The sequence below is a fragment of the Sciurus carolinensis genome, chromosome 10 (genome assembly GCF_902686445.1).
Source record: "Sciurus carolinensis chromosome 10, mSciCar1.2, whole genome shotgun sequence".
NCBI lineage: Eukaryota > Metazoa > Chordata > Mammalia > Rodentia > Sciuridae > Sciurus > Sciurus carolinensis.
Genome location: NC_062222.1, coordinates 136,497,702 through 136,512,633, shown reverse-complemented (window position 1 = coordinate 136,512,633; position 14,932 = coordinate 136,497,702). Strand labels below are relative to the sequence as shown.

Below are 14,932 nucleotides of genomic sequence, written 5' to 3'. Positions count from 1 at the left end.
GGTGAATGCAGGGAGGAGGAGAAGCTGGAAGGCTGAGGGCCTGAGGTCTGTGGGGAAGGAGGACAGGGCCTGGTGCAAGCTGGCGCCGGTCCTGGGCACGGAGGCTGGACTGCGCACAGCAGGCCCTGGTCTAGGACCACATCAGGCCCAGGATCCTGCCTTACCCAGGGCCAGAGGACGTAGGGTGTCCGGAACCAGGCGGCCCGCTGCTTCACGTTGGCCACCAGCTCCTTGGCGTAGAGGTCAATGTTGGCTGGGGTGACAGGCTCGCTCATGTTGGGATACACCCCGTCGGGAGGTGGCTCTGGAAAGACAGCCACGCCATTCCAGTAAAACCCGGACCTGCGGGGGGCAGAGAGCAGAGCGGGAGGAGAGGTTTGCCCAGACGGGGCTCCGGGCACCAGGCTGGTCACCAGCACCCACAGCCTGGCCTGCTCCAGCGCCGAGGAGCCAGCAGCCCCTGCTCCCCACCATGACGACACAACGCGTTTGTCTGTTCACTATTCATGGGGACCCAAGATCTTGGCCGTCAAGACAAATGATATATCAACGCAAAACTTAGAAAAAATCAAAATCAACACAGAAGTCCAAGATGAAGGCGCGTCAGTGGCGAACAATGGCGGCCTTGGGCTGCCATTGGCCCCTTGGCCTGTGCCTTGGACTCCGGGGTGGCTGGGCAGGCAGACACGGAGCTGGGGCCTGGGGTCCACAAGTGGAAACGCTCAAGACGGCGCTGCCACCTGCGGGGGCCAGACAGGCGGGTCTGGCGGCCGCGGGAGGCCTACCTGCTGGAGAAGGAGAGGTGCGAGGGCGTGCAGTAGCCGAACTGGTCCATGATGTGCGTGAAGATCTGCTGCTGCGCCGAGAGGCTCTTGGACCCTCGCCACACAAACTGCAGCCCCTGCAGGTCCACAGGCAGCAGTGAGGCCAGGGCAGCCGGCGCCCTCCACACCCCTCTGCCGCCTCTGTCAGGTCCGCAGGCCACTCCCGAGCCACACGTGGTCGTGGGTCGGCCGCCAGCAGCTGCTCCTTCACCCTCCCTGCTTCTTGCAGGCTTCTCTCTGTCCAGACCTTGGGGAAGCTCGTCCCAACTGCATGGGGACACTCCCAGGCACGGGCGCGTCACCTCTTGCGAACACGCCGTCTACTTTTCAAGGGTTCTGAGGAAGTACTCAGGGCTACGCGGCAGCTGTGAGGTTCTAGTTCTATTAGGCGCTGGCCTGGGGTCCGCGCACGAGGCCTCAAGCCCCAGACCAGAACTCATAGGGTTGTGTACGGTGAAAGCCTCTGACGTGGGCCGGGCGCCCGGTGCTCAGGAGGGGTCTAATGACCCCTCTGTGGTGGGCCTCATGAAATGTTCCTTCTCCTGCCCCCTGGAGCCTGCATCTCCTCCTGTGGTCAGCTCTACCACCGCTCTCTAGGGGATCCCGGGAAGGGCACGTTGGCCTTTTGGGCCTCAGCTTCCCCATCTGTGAAATGGGTATAATTATGATTCTACCCATCTATCATGGGTTGAGTAGTGCCCTCCACAAGGTTATGCTGAAGTCCAGGCCCCAGTCCCTGAGTGTGACCTTAATTGTAAGCAGGGTCTTTTTCTTTTCTTTTCTTTTCTTTTTTGCGGTGCTGGGGATCAAACCCAGGGCCTTGTGCTTACAGGGCAAGCACTCTACCGACTGAGCTATCTCCCAGTCCCCGTAAGCAGGGTCTTAATGGAGATAACTGTGTTAGAATGAGGTCGTTAAGGTGGACACAAATGGAGTAGGACTGGAGCCCTTATAAAAGGGGACATTTGGACGTGCAGCAGAGACACAGGAAGAAAACAGCCTTCGACAAGCCAGGGGAGGGGCCCGTGGCAGCAGCAGCCCGGACTTTACTCCTGCAGCCCCAACACGGCAGGTCACCTCCCAGACTGCCATGAGCTAGCGGAGGGGGGGAGAGTGGAGCCCGTGCCCCCGAGCCCCCTGCCAGGGAGGTCCGCCTGTCCACCGTCACGCGTCACGCTGCCTCCAGCCCAGGAGGCCTCTGCTGCGCGCCAGCTGAGCAGGCCTCTCCTCCTCTGCTTCCTGAGTGCGCTTTGCTGGGCCCCAGGCCCTGCTGAGGGGAGGCAGGGGTCTCTGGACTGGAGGTGGCCAGGTGGGCTAGGCAAGCGGGAAGAGGCAGCCCTGGAGAAGGCGGTGAGCGCCTCGCAGGCCGTGGCGGCAACGGGCCCCTCGCGCTGGCTCCGGCCCGCGGCAGTGGCCCACGGAGCTGCACTAAAGCGGGGGTGACGGCGTGTGGCCCCACGCACCTGGGCCTCCTGCATGGCGTCCTTCAGGTCGTAGTCGATCCGGGAGATGAGGTGGGCGTTGAAGCCCGCCAGGGCAAACAGGGTGGGGGTGGTGGCCGAGGCGCCGAACGGGTCGACGTGCCAGGAGAACTGCGGCCGAATCCCGAAGGTTTCGTAGAGAAACCCGTGTCCTTCTGCAAAGAGAGAATCGCCTCGCTGGCGGCCGGCGTGGGCCTCACGCCCCGCTCACCAGGCTTGCGACCTGGCCAAGCAGGGTCCACAAAGGGAGTGCCCAGGGCCAAGCAGGGTCCACAGAGGGAGTGCCCAGGGCCAAGCAGGGTCCACAGAGGGAGTGCCCAGGGCCAGGCAGGGTCCACAGAGGGAGTGCCCAGGGCCAGGCAGGGTCCACAGAGGGAGTGCCCAGGGCCAGGCAGGGTCCACAGAGGGAGTGCCCAGGGCCAGGCAGGGTCCACAGAGGGAGTGCCCAGGGCCCGGCAGCGTCACCGCCGTCCGGATCTCTTCCGTCCTGCACAACTGACAGGAAACCCCACCTCCTGTCCCTGGAGACCGCCATTCTGCTTTCTGTCCCTGTGGACCTGAGGGCTCCGGGCACCTCCTGAGTGGGGCCCTCGGTGTTTGCCCTTTGTGACCGGCTTAGCCCGCCGTCCTCCAGGCCGCCCGGTGGCAGCCGGGTGCCTGTGGGATCTGTCCGTGAGCTTGGACGAAGCTCTGGTGCCGGTGGGACGTCCCCGACGTGGCCCGAAGGAACCTTGTCTAAGGGGGTGGGGAACGAAAGGCGTCCACACCGCTGCTCCCTGGAGGTGAGGGGAGCCCCGTGGCGGGACCTGGGGGCTCACTTCCAACAAACACAGAAGCGAGCCCAGTGCAAGGGGTGGGCACCCGCCACCAGTCACTCTGCCTTCTCTCTTGGGTCCCTCCTCTGGGGACTCCAGCTGCGGGGACCTACGGAGGTCTGAGCCGGACACTGGTTTTCTGTCTGTGGGCAGCCAGAGGTGGGCGCCCTTAAATAAGGACGCGGGAGGCCATTGGCTGCGGCAGTGCTAGCGCCCTAGGGGTCTAGTAAGAAACCAGGGCAGACTCGGTGAGCGGACCCTAATCAGGGCTCGCCACATTCCCCTGTGGCGTGCTTCCAGGATCGCCTGAGGAGAGTTCTCCCCACGGGCCCTCGGCACCAAACCATTCACAGTGTGGCGGTGCCTGGTTCAGGGACTGATGTCTGCACAAAGCGACTCCTCAGTTTCAATGCGCCTCATTGTGTCTTTTAATAGCATGGGCTCGGCTACAGCCAGCAACACGTGAGGGTCAACCCTGCTCGGCTTCAGGGAAGGTTTCCCACCTCAATCACAGTCTTTCGAGTTCTTCCTTTGAATGCAGATGGGTGGCAACATGATGGCTGGAGCCACGGTAGCCATATTGTGACCGTGAGGGTAAGGACGAGAGAACCACAGAAATGGAGGCGCTGCTTGGCCAGTTCTCAAACCACTCTCCAAGCTATCCCCAGCTCATCAGGCAAACAGTTAACGTCCTTAAGACTCAAGTCACTGTACCTCAGGTTTTCTGGCCCTCCAACAGAAGGCATCCCTGACACCTCAAGGAAGAGGCGATCGATGAACGACACTGCTGAACGTCCCCGATGCATCTCCCCTTTTAGTGACGGAAGTGTACACACCCTCTGAGTCAAGGAGGGCACACGGTCACCCACCCAATGACTACACTGCCAGGCTCCCCTGCAGATGGTGAAAGCCACTTCTTAACACCTGGCCAACAGCTCCCCAGCTCCCTGCAGCTAGCAGGGAACACGCGACTAAGTTCTGTTCAATGGAACAGGAGCAGAAACGAGAGGCTTCACACGCCAGCCTCCCCTGCAGCAACAGAACCCTTGTGACTAAGTTCTGGCCAGTGGGAACATGAGCAGAAGGGGCGCTGGCAGGTCCTGGGTCACCTCTGCCAGGAAGCTGCCCCCCCTCCTGTTCCCCTCCTCCTTGCTAGAGTGACATCGCAGAGGGTGAGCCAGCTTCGACGGTGCAGGTGCCCAGGGGATGGCAGAGCCGCCTGGATCCCGAGCCATGGACTGCCCGGCACAGTCTGCAACGGCAGGCTCTTCTCCAGGAGAGAAAGGAGTTCTGCCGGCTGGGGCCACCGTCACTTTGTCTCCACTGGAGCAGCCGAACCGGTATCTCACTAGTAAATGACCAAGTGGAGAGGCCCTGCCGTGTGTGGAGGATGGGAGGCTGGGCGTCTGCCGCGCCTGGGCGGCATTGTTCAGGGGCTTCCCGCACTGCGGGGGGAAGCAGGAGAGCTGGAGGAGGTCCAGGGCAGCAGGCCCGCCTCGCTCCTGCCTGGACGCCTTCCTCCCTCCACTCCGCCTGGCGGTGTCCCGCCTCCTCAGGCCCTCTCAGGGTGGGTGGCTCCTGCTGGCACCTGCCACTCTTCCAGGACCCTGCTGAGAATCTGCTGGGGAGCTCTTGCCTAGGGAGGGGGCCGAAAGCGTCTGTCCCAGGGGACGCTGCCCACCTCCGACTTTTCCTCACCATAGAGATGCTGGGAACAAATGCTCCCCCTTGATAGAAAAGTCACCACTAAGGTGGTGGGTGTTGACACGAGGGCAAAGGACAGGAGAGGGGAGGCAGGACCAGTGAGCTCCAAACAGCCCAGAAGCAGCAGGACAGGTCTTGGTGGAGGAGCCTCCCGCCCCAGCTCCTGGCAGGGGCCGGGAGCTCCATCCAGAAGACCAGTTCAGGTTGGGGACGGCCACCTGCGCATCTCGCTCTTCCCTTCTGGGGCCCACTTTGCAGCAGGGCTCAACATGGGCAAAAAAGGGGCCAAAGGGACCTGAGGCAGTGAGGGTGGCCAGCAGATTCACTCCAACACATTTGAGGAACATGGTGGGCATGACTCACAGCCTGCAGCATGATGTGCCCACCGCAACTGTGGGTGGGAACCGTGAGTACGGTGACAGTGGTGGTCATGGAGGTGACGGGATAGTGGGGTGAGGAGGAGGATGAGATGGTGATGGTGGTGATAGTAGCAAGTATAGTGGTAATGACAGTGGTGGAGGTAGTGGTGATGGTAGTTATGTTGGTGGTGATAGTAGTTATGGTGACGACTGAGGTGGAGATAATGGTGTTGATGCTGGTGATAGCGGTGGTGGTGATGGTGGTAGTTACAGTGATGATGGTGGTGGTGGTAGTTATGGTGGTGGTGGTGATCATGGAGGGGGTGATGGTAGTTATGGTGGTGGTGATAGTGGTTATGGTGATGACTGAGGTGGAGATAATGGTGATGATGCTGGTGATGGTGAGGATGAGAATGAGGATGGTGATGGTAGTAATGGCAGTGGTAGTTACAGTGGTGGTGGTGATGGTAATTGTGGTGGTGATGATGGTAGTTATGGTGGTGGTAATGATGGTAGTTATGGTGGTGGTGATGATGGTAGTTATGGTGGTGGTGATGATGGTAGTTGTGATGGTGGTGATGGTGAGGATGAGGATGAGGATGGTGATGGTGGTGAAAGTGGAGGGGAAGATGATGCTGGTGATGCTGGTGATGGTGGGGATGATGGTCCTATGGTGCTGATAACCAGGGTGATGGTGGTGAAGTGAGCTGAGCATTCTAGAGGACCGCACTTTCCACTTAAAGTCCTTCCCTGGAATAATCCCAACTGAATCCTCATAATGACCCTCCAGGTGGGCATTACCATCACACTCAACTTATCAATGAGGAAACGGGTTATAATGAGGCTACACCACATGCCTAAGGCCGCAGGGATGGGATTGAATAGGGTCAGGATGCACCCATGCAATGTGACTCTAAAATCCAGGCGCGCGCTCTCTCTCTCTCTCTCTCTCTCTCTCTCTCTCTCTCTCTGGGTTGTACATGGACATAATACCTTTATTTTATTCATTTATTTTTATGTGGTGCTGAGGATCAAACCCAGTGCCTCACACATGCTAGGCAAGCGCTCTACAACTGAGCCACAACCTCAGCCCCAAAATCTGGGCTCTTAACCTTGACACTCAACTTGCTTGGACAGGCATGAAGATGCACTAGTGAGTCACTATTTCCACTGGGCAAGGTCTCCCACTGAGGGGTGGACACAGCCCAGAACTCTTAGCCCCACTGCAGTCCCTGGGTATGGGCTGAGGTGGCCGTACCTGTGAGCTGTAGGATCTGGTCATCAAGGTGGGTCACGGCCTCATCATGCATGACCTGGCCTCCAAGGACAAACTCCAGGCGTCCTGTGTTGAGGAGCTGGTGGACCTTGGCACCGGTGGGCAGAGAGAAACAGTCAGGTTCAAGCCCTACACTTGGCTGTATCTGTGAAGGCCGCGCCTGCAGCACCTCATCACATTCCTCTCCCTGGTTTTCCACAAAAGTAGGACACTGTCCTGGTCTACACTGAGCCCGCTGCACCCGGAGGACTCCTGGCCCATGTCCTGGTCTACACTGGGCCCCGCTGTACCCGGAGGGCTCCTGGCCCATGGCTGCTATCTGAGATTCATGCCTATATCTATAAATGCACTTTTAGTTTTAAAATAATTTCAAACTTATCAAAAAGTTGTAAGAGCTGGGTTAGTTGGGAGGCTGAGGCAGGAGGACTGTATGTTTGAAGTCCGCCTGGGCAACGCAGTGAGATTCTGTCTCAAAATAAAGAAAGGGCTGGGGATGTGATTCAGTGGTAAGGCACTTGCTTGGCCAGCACAAGGCACTGGGGTTCAACGCTCAGTGCAAAAAAAAAAGTTGCAAGACTCGTAGGAGTTAAGGTACATCCTCTGGCCAGTTCACCAAATGCTCACATGCTTTGACCTCTTCTGCCTTAATGCTCCAGCTCCAGTACTTCCTGTGTGTTTTTGGAAACACTTGAAGTAGCTCAGGAATAGCATGCCTTCCAGGGTGACCCCTTTAGTGGGCTTCAGAACAATAGGGATAATTGTAACCACAGCACAATGATGGAAATCAGGAAATTTAACATTAATATAACACAACTAGCTCATCCACAGACTTCATGCAAATTTTCCCCATTGTTCCACTGAGTTCCTGTTCCTGGTGCAATACTAACCCAGGACCACGTACTGCAGGATACTGTCATTTCTCTTGTGGACACTTTAATTTAAAACAGCTCCGCAGGCTTCCCTTTTTCCTTGTGGAATTGACAACTCTGAGCATGACAGACTAGTTATTTTGCAGACTGTCCCTGAATTTGGGTTTGTCTCACAAGTAGCTGACCAATATTTTCAAATAAACAAGTGGACGGGAGGATGGGAAGGTGAATGATCCCAGGAATGTGGGCAGGTGTGGGCCCGAGACTGGGCTGGTTGGTCCTCTAAGGTACAGTTTTGTGGGTCATTCACTCAGGGGAGCCTGCTGCACTACGCAGGCCCTGGGGTGCTGCCGTGAACGAGGAAGACCAAGTCCCTGCCTCCAGGGGGCTTCCAGGAGTGTCCCGCCAAGTCTCCACCAACACATGCAGGTCACATTCCTCTAAGGAGTTAGAAGATGTGCCACTGGGTGCAGTGTCCACAAAAAGACCTGTGAAGCGCCCCTGGTGAGCTCCCAAGTCAGACACACCTGGCTCACCCGTCATTCAGAAGCTGAGTGACCTGCTGCCTGTCCTCTCTGAACCCGGGCCATCTCTGTATGAAAGCGGGGTAAGGTGCCCATGGCCTGGCACAAGGCAAGTGGCCATCACACGCTGGTGACATGGCAGGCCGCGGGCTGAAGAGACACCCCTCCAGTGAGGCGTGAGGACTTCCTGATCCGCCTCTCAGCAAACTGCTCAGCCTCTCTGAAGTTCACGTTCAAGAGACTTATGAACACAGAAATGAGCTCCTGAGTACCGATCTGGGTGTCTGTGTCCTGGAGAGGGGGTGGCCTGGCTCTCTGCACGGCTCTCTGCACTTGGTGAAGAGGCTGCTGCTGCCCTGACCTCAGGAAGGCCACCCAGCCCTGTGCCCTGGGGCCAGACGGGCCGAGCACATACGGGAGAGGTGCAGGGGCTCAGGAGTGGCCTCGCAGCACCAGCCACTGCCTCAGGGAACACGCTCTCCCTGCCAGAGCCAGAGAACATCCCGAAAGCTCAGATTAAAAAAAAAAAAAAAAAAACAAACCCAAAACCAAAAACCCCTAAAACAAAGAAAGAAACACCCTTTCTTGGCCGTGGCCCTGAGCAGGAGCCCTGATCTGCACAGCCCCTGGGGTGTGGTGCACGCAGACGCAGCCCAGGCCTCGGCCAGCACCCGCGAGGGAGCCGGCCCCTCTCCCCTGGGGCGCCTGGAGATCCCGGCCACCCGGGCCGTACCTGGCGCTTCTGCTCCTCAGAGGCGATGCTGTCCCACCACAGCCGGAAGAACTCCTGCTCCACTGCGATGAAGCGGCGCTGCGGCCTGCGGATCAGCTCCGCCACCACCGAGGTGTAGACGTTGGCAGCGTAGGCCAGCATGCTCTCCTGCGGGGGGCACGAGTCACGCCAGCACGTGGAGCTCCTGCGGGGCTCGGCCCCAAGAAGCAGGAACACCCAGCCGGGAGGCCCCCCGTGCGCTGCTCACAAGTCCAGGGTGCCCATCTGTGCCCAGCACACGGGGTGGACCTCGGAGAGGGGTGCGCCCCAGCAGGTGGGGAACAGGCTCTTGTGGGGTGGGCAGGGGGTCAGGCGGGGGTACCAGGAGACGGGCAAGGACACCTAGTGGGCAGAGGGATGCGCCAGCCCAGTGAGGGACAGACAGCTTGGCAGAGAGGGGTACGTCAGCTGGCCCGAGGGTCCACAGGCAGCAGCACAGCCAAGCCCCAACTGCAAGAGGGGTCGTGGCTCAGGGACCACAAGGGGCCTGCCGGGCTGAAGCAAAGGGGGATGTGGGCGGCGGAGGCTGAACTGAGCAGAGGTGCTTTGGGTTGTCCTCTGGACTTGCTGCCTGATGCCCCCAGGTCAGGCACTCTGAGGGACAGGGCAGCCACGGCTTCCCAGTTGAGTCTCCAGGCCCCACACTGGTGCTGGGAGCAGACAGCCAGGGAGCCCTGGGCAGGAGTTGGGAGGTGTGGGGTTATTCCTGAGTAGCCTCAGGAAACGCACCCACCCTCTCTGGTCCTCAGTTTCTTCTGGAAACTGGGAGTGGTAGGTGCCCCTCTCCCCACCCTCAAACTGTCTTGTGGGTGGGTGGCATCCCTCGAAGGGTGCCAAATGCACCAGGGAGAGGATTTAACATTTGGCATCAGGTCTTCTTCCTGTCTCTCTTTAAAATGTCACCATTTACTTACAATGTCCTTCATAAATTATTCTACCTATAATCACTAAGTTTATTCATTTATTTAGGACAGCGTGCGGGCATTTGCTGCCGTCTACACCTCCGTGGTGGCCCAGGGGCACTGAACCACTGAGCCACATCCTCAGGCCTTTTATATTTATTTATTTATTTATTTTTGAGACAGGGTCTTGCTAATTTGCTTAGGGCCTTGCTAAGTTGTTGAGGCTGGCCTTGAACTTTTGATCCTCCTGCCTCAGCCTCCTGAGTTGTTGGGATTACGGGAACAGCCACCACCCTGACACTGAGGGTTTGGCTCATTAACTTAGGCATTTCCTTCCTCACTCCACAAAGGAGCTCAGGAGGCCGGGGTGACAACATGCAATGCCTACCCAAGACCTGAGGACCCAGGGGTGTGGCCCCCTTTCTGTTCATTCATTCTAAAAAACGTGCACCTGCTCTGCTGGGCCTGGTGGGGACACAGTGAACACCTGGACAAAGCCCCACCCAGAGGGGTGTAAGTTCTAATGGGAACACGATCCACAAGCCAGCAGACAAAACATGGACCCTTAGATGGTGACAAGGGCAGCAGGGCCAATCCTGAAGGAGAAGGAAAGAGGGCCGCCAGGAAGGCCAGACCAGGAAGGAGGGAAGGACGGGACTGTGCCTGCAGGTTCGCAGGAGGAGAGCTTCCTGGGCAGAGAGTACAGCCAGGGCAAAGGCCCTGCGGTAGGACGGGTCTTGCGGTGCTGGAGGCGGCGCAGGGAAGCAGTGGGGCTGGAGTGAGGCAAGCCTGCAGTGCCTAACTTCAGCTGACCACGGCCTGCCCCCGCAGTACAGGCGCAGGCCTAATGGGGGCTGGGCACTTAAGACCCGGATGCTCGTTCCTCTCAGGACTCCGGCGGGGGTGGGTCAGGCCAGTGTAGGCCCAGCAGGGAGCTGCGGGGCTGTGCAGGGGGCTGGGTACCCGCCACTTCCAGAGCACACCTGTGTGTAGGGGCGGGGAGGGCGGGCCGCCCGCTCTCACTTTACAGACAGAACCGGGGCTTGAGAGCAAATCCCCTCGCCCAAGGTCCTGAGCAGAACCAGGAGGTGACCACGGGTCCGACCCCAGGCCGACGCCGAGCAGGCCCCCAATCCCCAGCCGCTTTCCAGCTGTCACCTGACATCGGCCTGCCCGGGAGCCGCCCCTTCCGCTCCAGGCTCGCTCGGGCGACCCCGATCAGCGCCCGCGCCCGGACCCCACTCCCCTCCCAGCGGGAATGCGGAGCCATCCAGTGTCCCACCCCACTGAGGGGGAAATTGGGGTTCAGAGGCAGGACGTGGCCAGATACGTCGGCGCCTCCGCCAGGCCGAGCCCAGCGGGGCCTGGATCCAGGAGGGCCGCCTGCGCCGGCACCCGGACCGGGACCGGGCGCACCGGCGGAGGGAGGCTGCCGCGGAGCGGCGCGCGTGGAGGGCCCCGCCACCTACCTGGACCGTGTAGACCCAGCCCACGTCCATGTGGCTGTGGGGCACCACGAAGACCTGGATGGGGCCGTCGGCCTGGGACCCCGGCGGCTGCAGCAGCAGCAGCAGCTGCCCGAACAGCGGCAGCCAGCGCTGCGGCCCCATCCCGGGCGGCAGGGACAGTGCTCTCGGCGGCCGGCCGGCGGGGGCGGCGCCGGCGACTTCCGGGTGCGCGGCCGCCCCGGGCCGGGCGGGGTGCGGAGGCGGCGCGGGCCGGCGGGTAGGGGCGCGCGCCCCCGCCGGTTAGCGCCCCGCCGCGCGCGCCGCCCGGGGCCCCCCACCCCCGCGGGCCTGGGGACCGACGTGTGGCCCGGGGGCTGGAGACCGGCCCTCGGGACGGGGCTGGACTCGTCCCGGGTCACGCAGCTAGTGGACGGGCCGGCGCTCCGAGTGAGCTCTGGGGCGGGGGTGACCCGGGGCGGCGCTTAGCCTCGGCCTCTGGAGTGGAGCCCGGAGCTCGGGGCGGCGCCAGTGCGAATCGGGCGAGGCCCGCGGGGCAGAGCCCGAGGCCCGGGCTCGCCATGCAGGTTCCGAGTCCGCTCCCCCGACCTGCAGCACCGAGAGCACTGCAGGTCCATCGCGGAGCTGACCCACGGGTCCCTCAGTAACTTCTCCCGACCCGGACCGAGAGGAAAACAGGCCTGAGAATGTTTTTGCTCAACGGGTAGAATTTTTCGTGATGTTTTAGGATCCGATTGCTTCATCTGTTGCGCTCTTGGTAACTGCTCGGTCTTACACAATTGTAATTCTCTACACACACGCACGCACACTCACGCCGGCCTTCCCCGTGAGGAAATTTATGGAGATTTTTCATCAAAAACAGAAGAAAACAGCCCTGAGATGATGATTAATATGCTGAGTCGCCAGCGAAGGAGAACTGAAAATGCCCTCGTGGGTCACTCTCCAGCTTCGGATTTTGTGAATAACTATGCCTTGCCCAGGTGACGCTGATGGTCCCTCTCCAGCGCCTCCCTCTGGAAAGTTCCTCGCTTTCTCTTTAAGTTGGTTAGTCTGTGTCTCACAGTGACCCGCCCTTAAGTTACTTTCTGCAGTCATGTCAAGGACTCTCCTGGCCTGAGTTGAAGTCCTCCTGTTTGGGGACCTTCTCAAGACTTGTCCGGCTGACAAGAAGAAACACTTCCTACCTCCCGCCTGCCTGTCAGAGTTGCTGAGGTCACATGGTGCAGCCTGGTAGGCAAGAGCGTCCATGACATCTGTCCCCCAGAGCAGGAGGCCTATGGATGGGGTTCCTGACTAGGCACCAAACTGCCGGACCCTGATGGGAATTTGTAGTGGGTCTGAGCTTGGCTCTGGACTCTCGTTGGAGTGGTGTCCTGCCCTTCATTCAGCAGGTACACCCCGAGAACGTGTTCTGCAAGTGAGCCTGCGTGTCCTCTGTCTTATCCACCTCCTTGGGCCCTCTGCATCCCAGCCAGGTTAGACCCTCCGACCCCACGTGGATAGCACTCACCGTGCCAGTCACAGCCTTCCAGGACTCAGCTGGACCATGCTGCCCAGCCTCCTCCCTTTAAGTGTGGCCACAGGACCATCCATTAGCCAGTGGGGGTGGGGGCGGGCTGCTGCACGTCCAGGCCAGCCCCAGCCCCAGCTCTTCCTCACGGCTGTCCCAGTGTGTAATCCGAGAACCTCAGGGGAGGGAATAGCCATGGATGGAGGCTCCCAAGAACCACCTGGAACCTCAAGCCGCTCAACTGAGTGTGACGAGTGTGACGTGAGGGGGAACTAAGCCTTTATTGTGTCGAGTCGAGGGCTTGTTGATAGGGCAGCCTACCAATGGAACCTCTCGTTCCATGGGCTCTGCTTAGTGCAAACCGGGAGGACGAAACGCCCCAGCAGCACTTGCTTTCAGTCGACCTTGAACTTTAATTCTGGAGGTCCCACGGCTGAGCAGTGTCTTAGTCTCCCACAAGCTCGCACGACCCCGCTGCCGTGTGAGTCAATAACAACAGCTGCCTAGATGACCTCTCAGGGCTCCGAGCCTGCGCCTGCTGAAGCTACTGACCCTTCACTTGGGCCGGCAAAGGGACTGGCAGCTGGAACAGGACGGGAAAGCCTGGCCCCTCTGCCTTCAGGCTGGATCTGCCTCCTTTGTGGCCAGAACCTTTTGGTTAGGTTCTTGCTCAACTCTGCCCGTAGACGGAGTGCTCATTTAAGGCAGGCTCTCCAGGTCTGATATGCCTGGAAGTTACCTGATCTCTCCTCCCCTCCAAGGCAGAAGACACCAAGATGCAAGTAAGACCTTTCCGGCCACCTTGGGATGGTGTGCCTTCCAGCCACCAGGTTTTACAGACCACGGAGCAGCACCTATGGGTCTCTAACATGGGTCCTTTCCTATCCCAGCCTGCCTTCCGGTGCCTGAGGATAGATGGAGCTCAAACGTAGGCTGAGGAAAGATGGTCTTTATTGGCAATAGCCTGCCATCTTCTTGGTTTGCTGGTTTTCCAAATAAATGTTTTTCCTTGCCCCTAAAACTTGTTGAGTCATGGCTTGGGTCTGGAATGTCCCTCAAAGGCGCATGTGTTGAAACTTGATCCTCATGTTCAGAGGTGGGGGTTTTGGATCATTAAGGCTTTGACCTCTTCCGTGGATTCGTCCATCTGGTGGATGCATAATCTGAGTGGATTATTGAGGGAGGTGGTGGACACTGTAGGCAGGTGGGGCATGGCTGGAGGAGGTAGGTCACCGGGGGCATGTCCTGGGGGCCCTTTCTGCCCCTGACTCCTTCGTCAGACGCCTTCCCTGTCCCTCTGCTTCCTGATGCTATGAGCTGAGCAGCTCTTCTCTATGCCCTCTGCTCTGGAGCAGTGGACTAGCTGACCATGCACTGAAACCATGACCAGAACAAACCCTTCCCCCTTTAGTTGTAATGATAGGGTGCGATCTCGAGGTTCCTCCTGTGGGGAGATAAGGCCTCCATCCTCTCCTGTCCAATCTGGTTGAACTTGTTACCAACAGAATGCAGTGACTTCCAGGACTTCAGAAAACAGAAGGACGCGCCTGCCCTTTTCAGTGACCCACTGGGGCATCCACGCGGAATCCCAGACCAGCCCCCTGTTTTAGTCAACTATTTCACTGCTGTGACTAACAGGATCTGACCAGCACAATTGTAGAGGAGAAAAGGTTTACTCGAGGGCTCACGGTTTCAGAGGTCTCAGTCCATAGACAGCAGGCTCCATTCCTCGGGGCTTGACCTGAGGCAGGACATCGTGGTAGAAGAGTGGCAGTTGGTGAAAGCAGCTCACGTTGTGGTCAGAAAGCAGGGAGACTCCACTCGCCACACCCCAGTGCCCTCCTCCTCCAGCCAATCCCACCACCTCACTGATTGGGTTAAAACTCTTACCACCCAATCATCTCTCCTCTGAACCTTCCTGCATGGTCTCACACGTGAGATTTTGGGGGACACCTCACGTCCAAACCATAGCACCCCCACGTGAGACAGCCCGATAGCCGGTGGAGAGAGCTGTGGCGTGGGGCCACCGTGACTGTGCCACTCTCCCTCCAGTGTGCTAGGTCCCAGCCCTGCGGGGTTTCCTTCCTTGTACTTTCCTCGGGGGCTTTACGCTCACTCTTCTAGCTGCAGCTAGCCCCTTGGGTGGACCGACGCTCAAGCCCCCTCCCCGTTACCCACCCGAGTTCCCTGTGCTCTCCCCCAGCACCTGTGTTAGACTAGCTAGCTCGCCTGGCGGGGTACCCAGGTCCTCACCCCACGGGGACTGAGCCTGGAGGTCAGGCCTCTCTTGAGCTACAGCTTCTCCCTTACCTGTTACTGTCCAAAGCAGTAAGAGATAATCCAGAGACGTCCATGTGGCTGCCAAAGGGGTCTGCTCTGCTTCCACGAGGGACAGGGGCCCTGCCTCCTCTGACTACCCCTGCTGACTGT

At 59.3% G+C, this 14,932-nt stretch overlaps 1 protein-coding gene across 1 annotated transcript in view; it reads right to left on the bottom strand.

Annotated features, from left to right (window-relative positions):
- Man2b2 (mannosidase alpha class 2B member 2) overlaps positions 1–11,435 on the bottom strand; it is a 30,734-nt gene extending 19,299 nt beyond the window's left edge. The window contains exons 1-6 of the mRNA XM_047567194.1: positions 10,996–11,435; positions 8,586–8,732; positions 6,442–6,547; positions 2,288–2,460; positions 786–901; positions 165–342 (exon numbers count right to left, since the gene is read on the bottom strand). Coding sequence (XP_047423150.1) covers positions 165–342; positions 786–901; positions 2,288–2,460; positions 6,442–6,547; positions 8,586–8,732; positions 10,996–11,136 — 861 coding nt within the window. The 5' untranslated portion in view covers positions 11,137–11,435. The remainder of the gene's footprint in view (positions 1–164; positions 343–785; positions 902–2,287; positions 2,461–6,441; positions 6,548–8,585; positions 8,733–10,995) is intronic.
- Between the last annotated feature and the right edge of the window lie 3,497 nt (positions 11,436–14,932).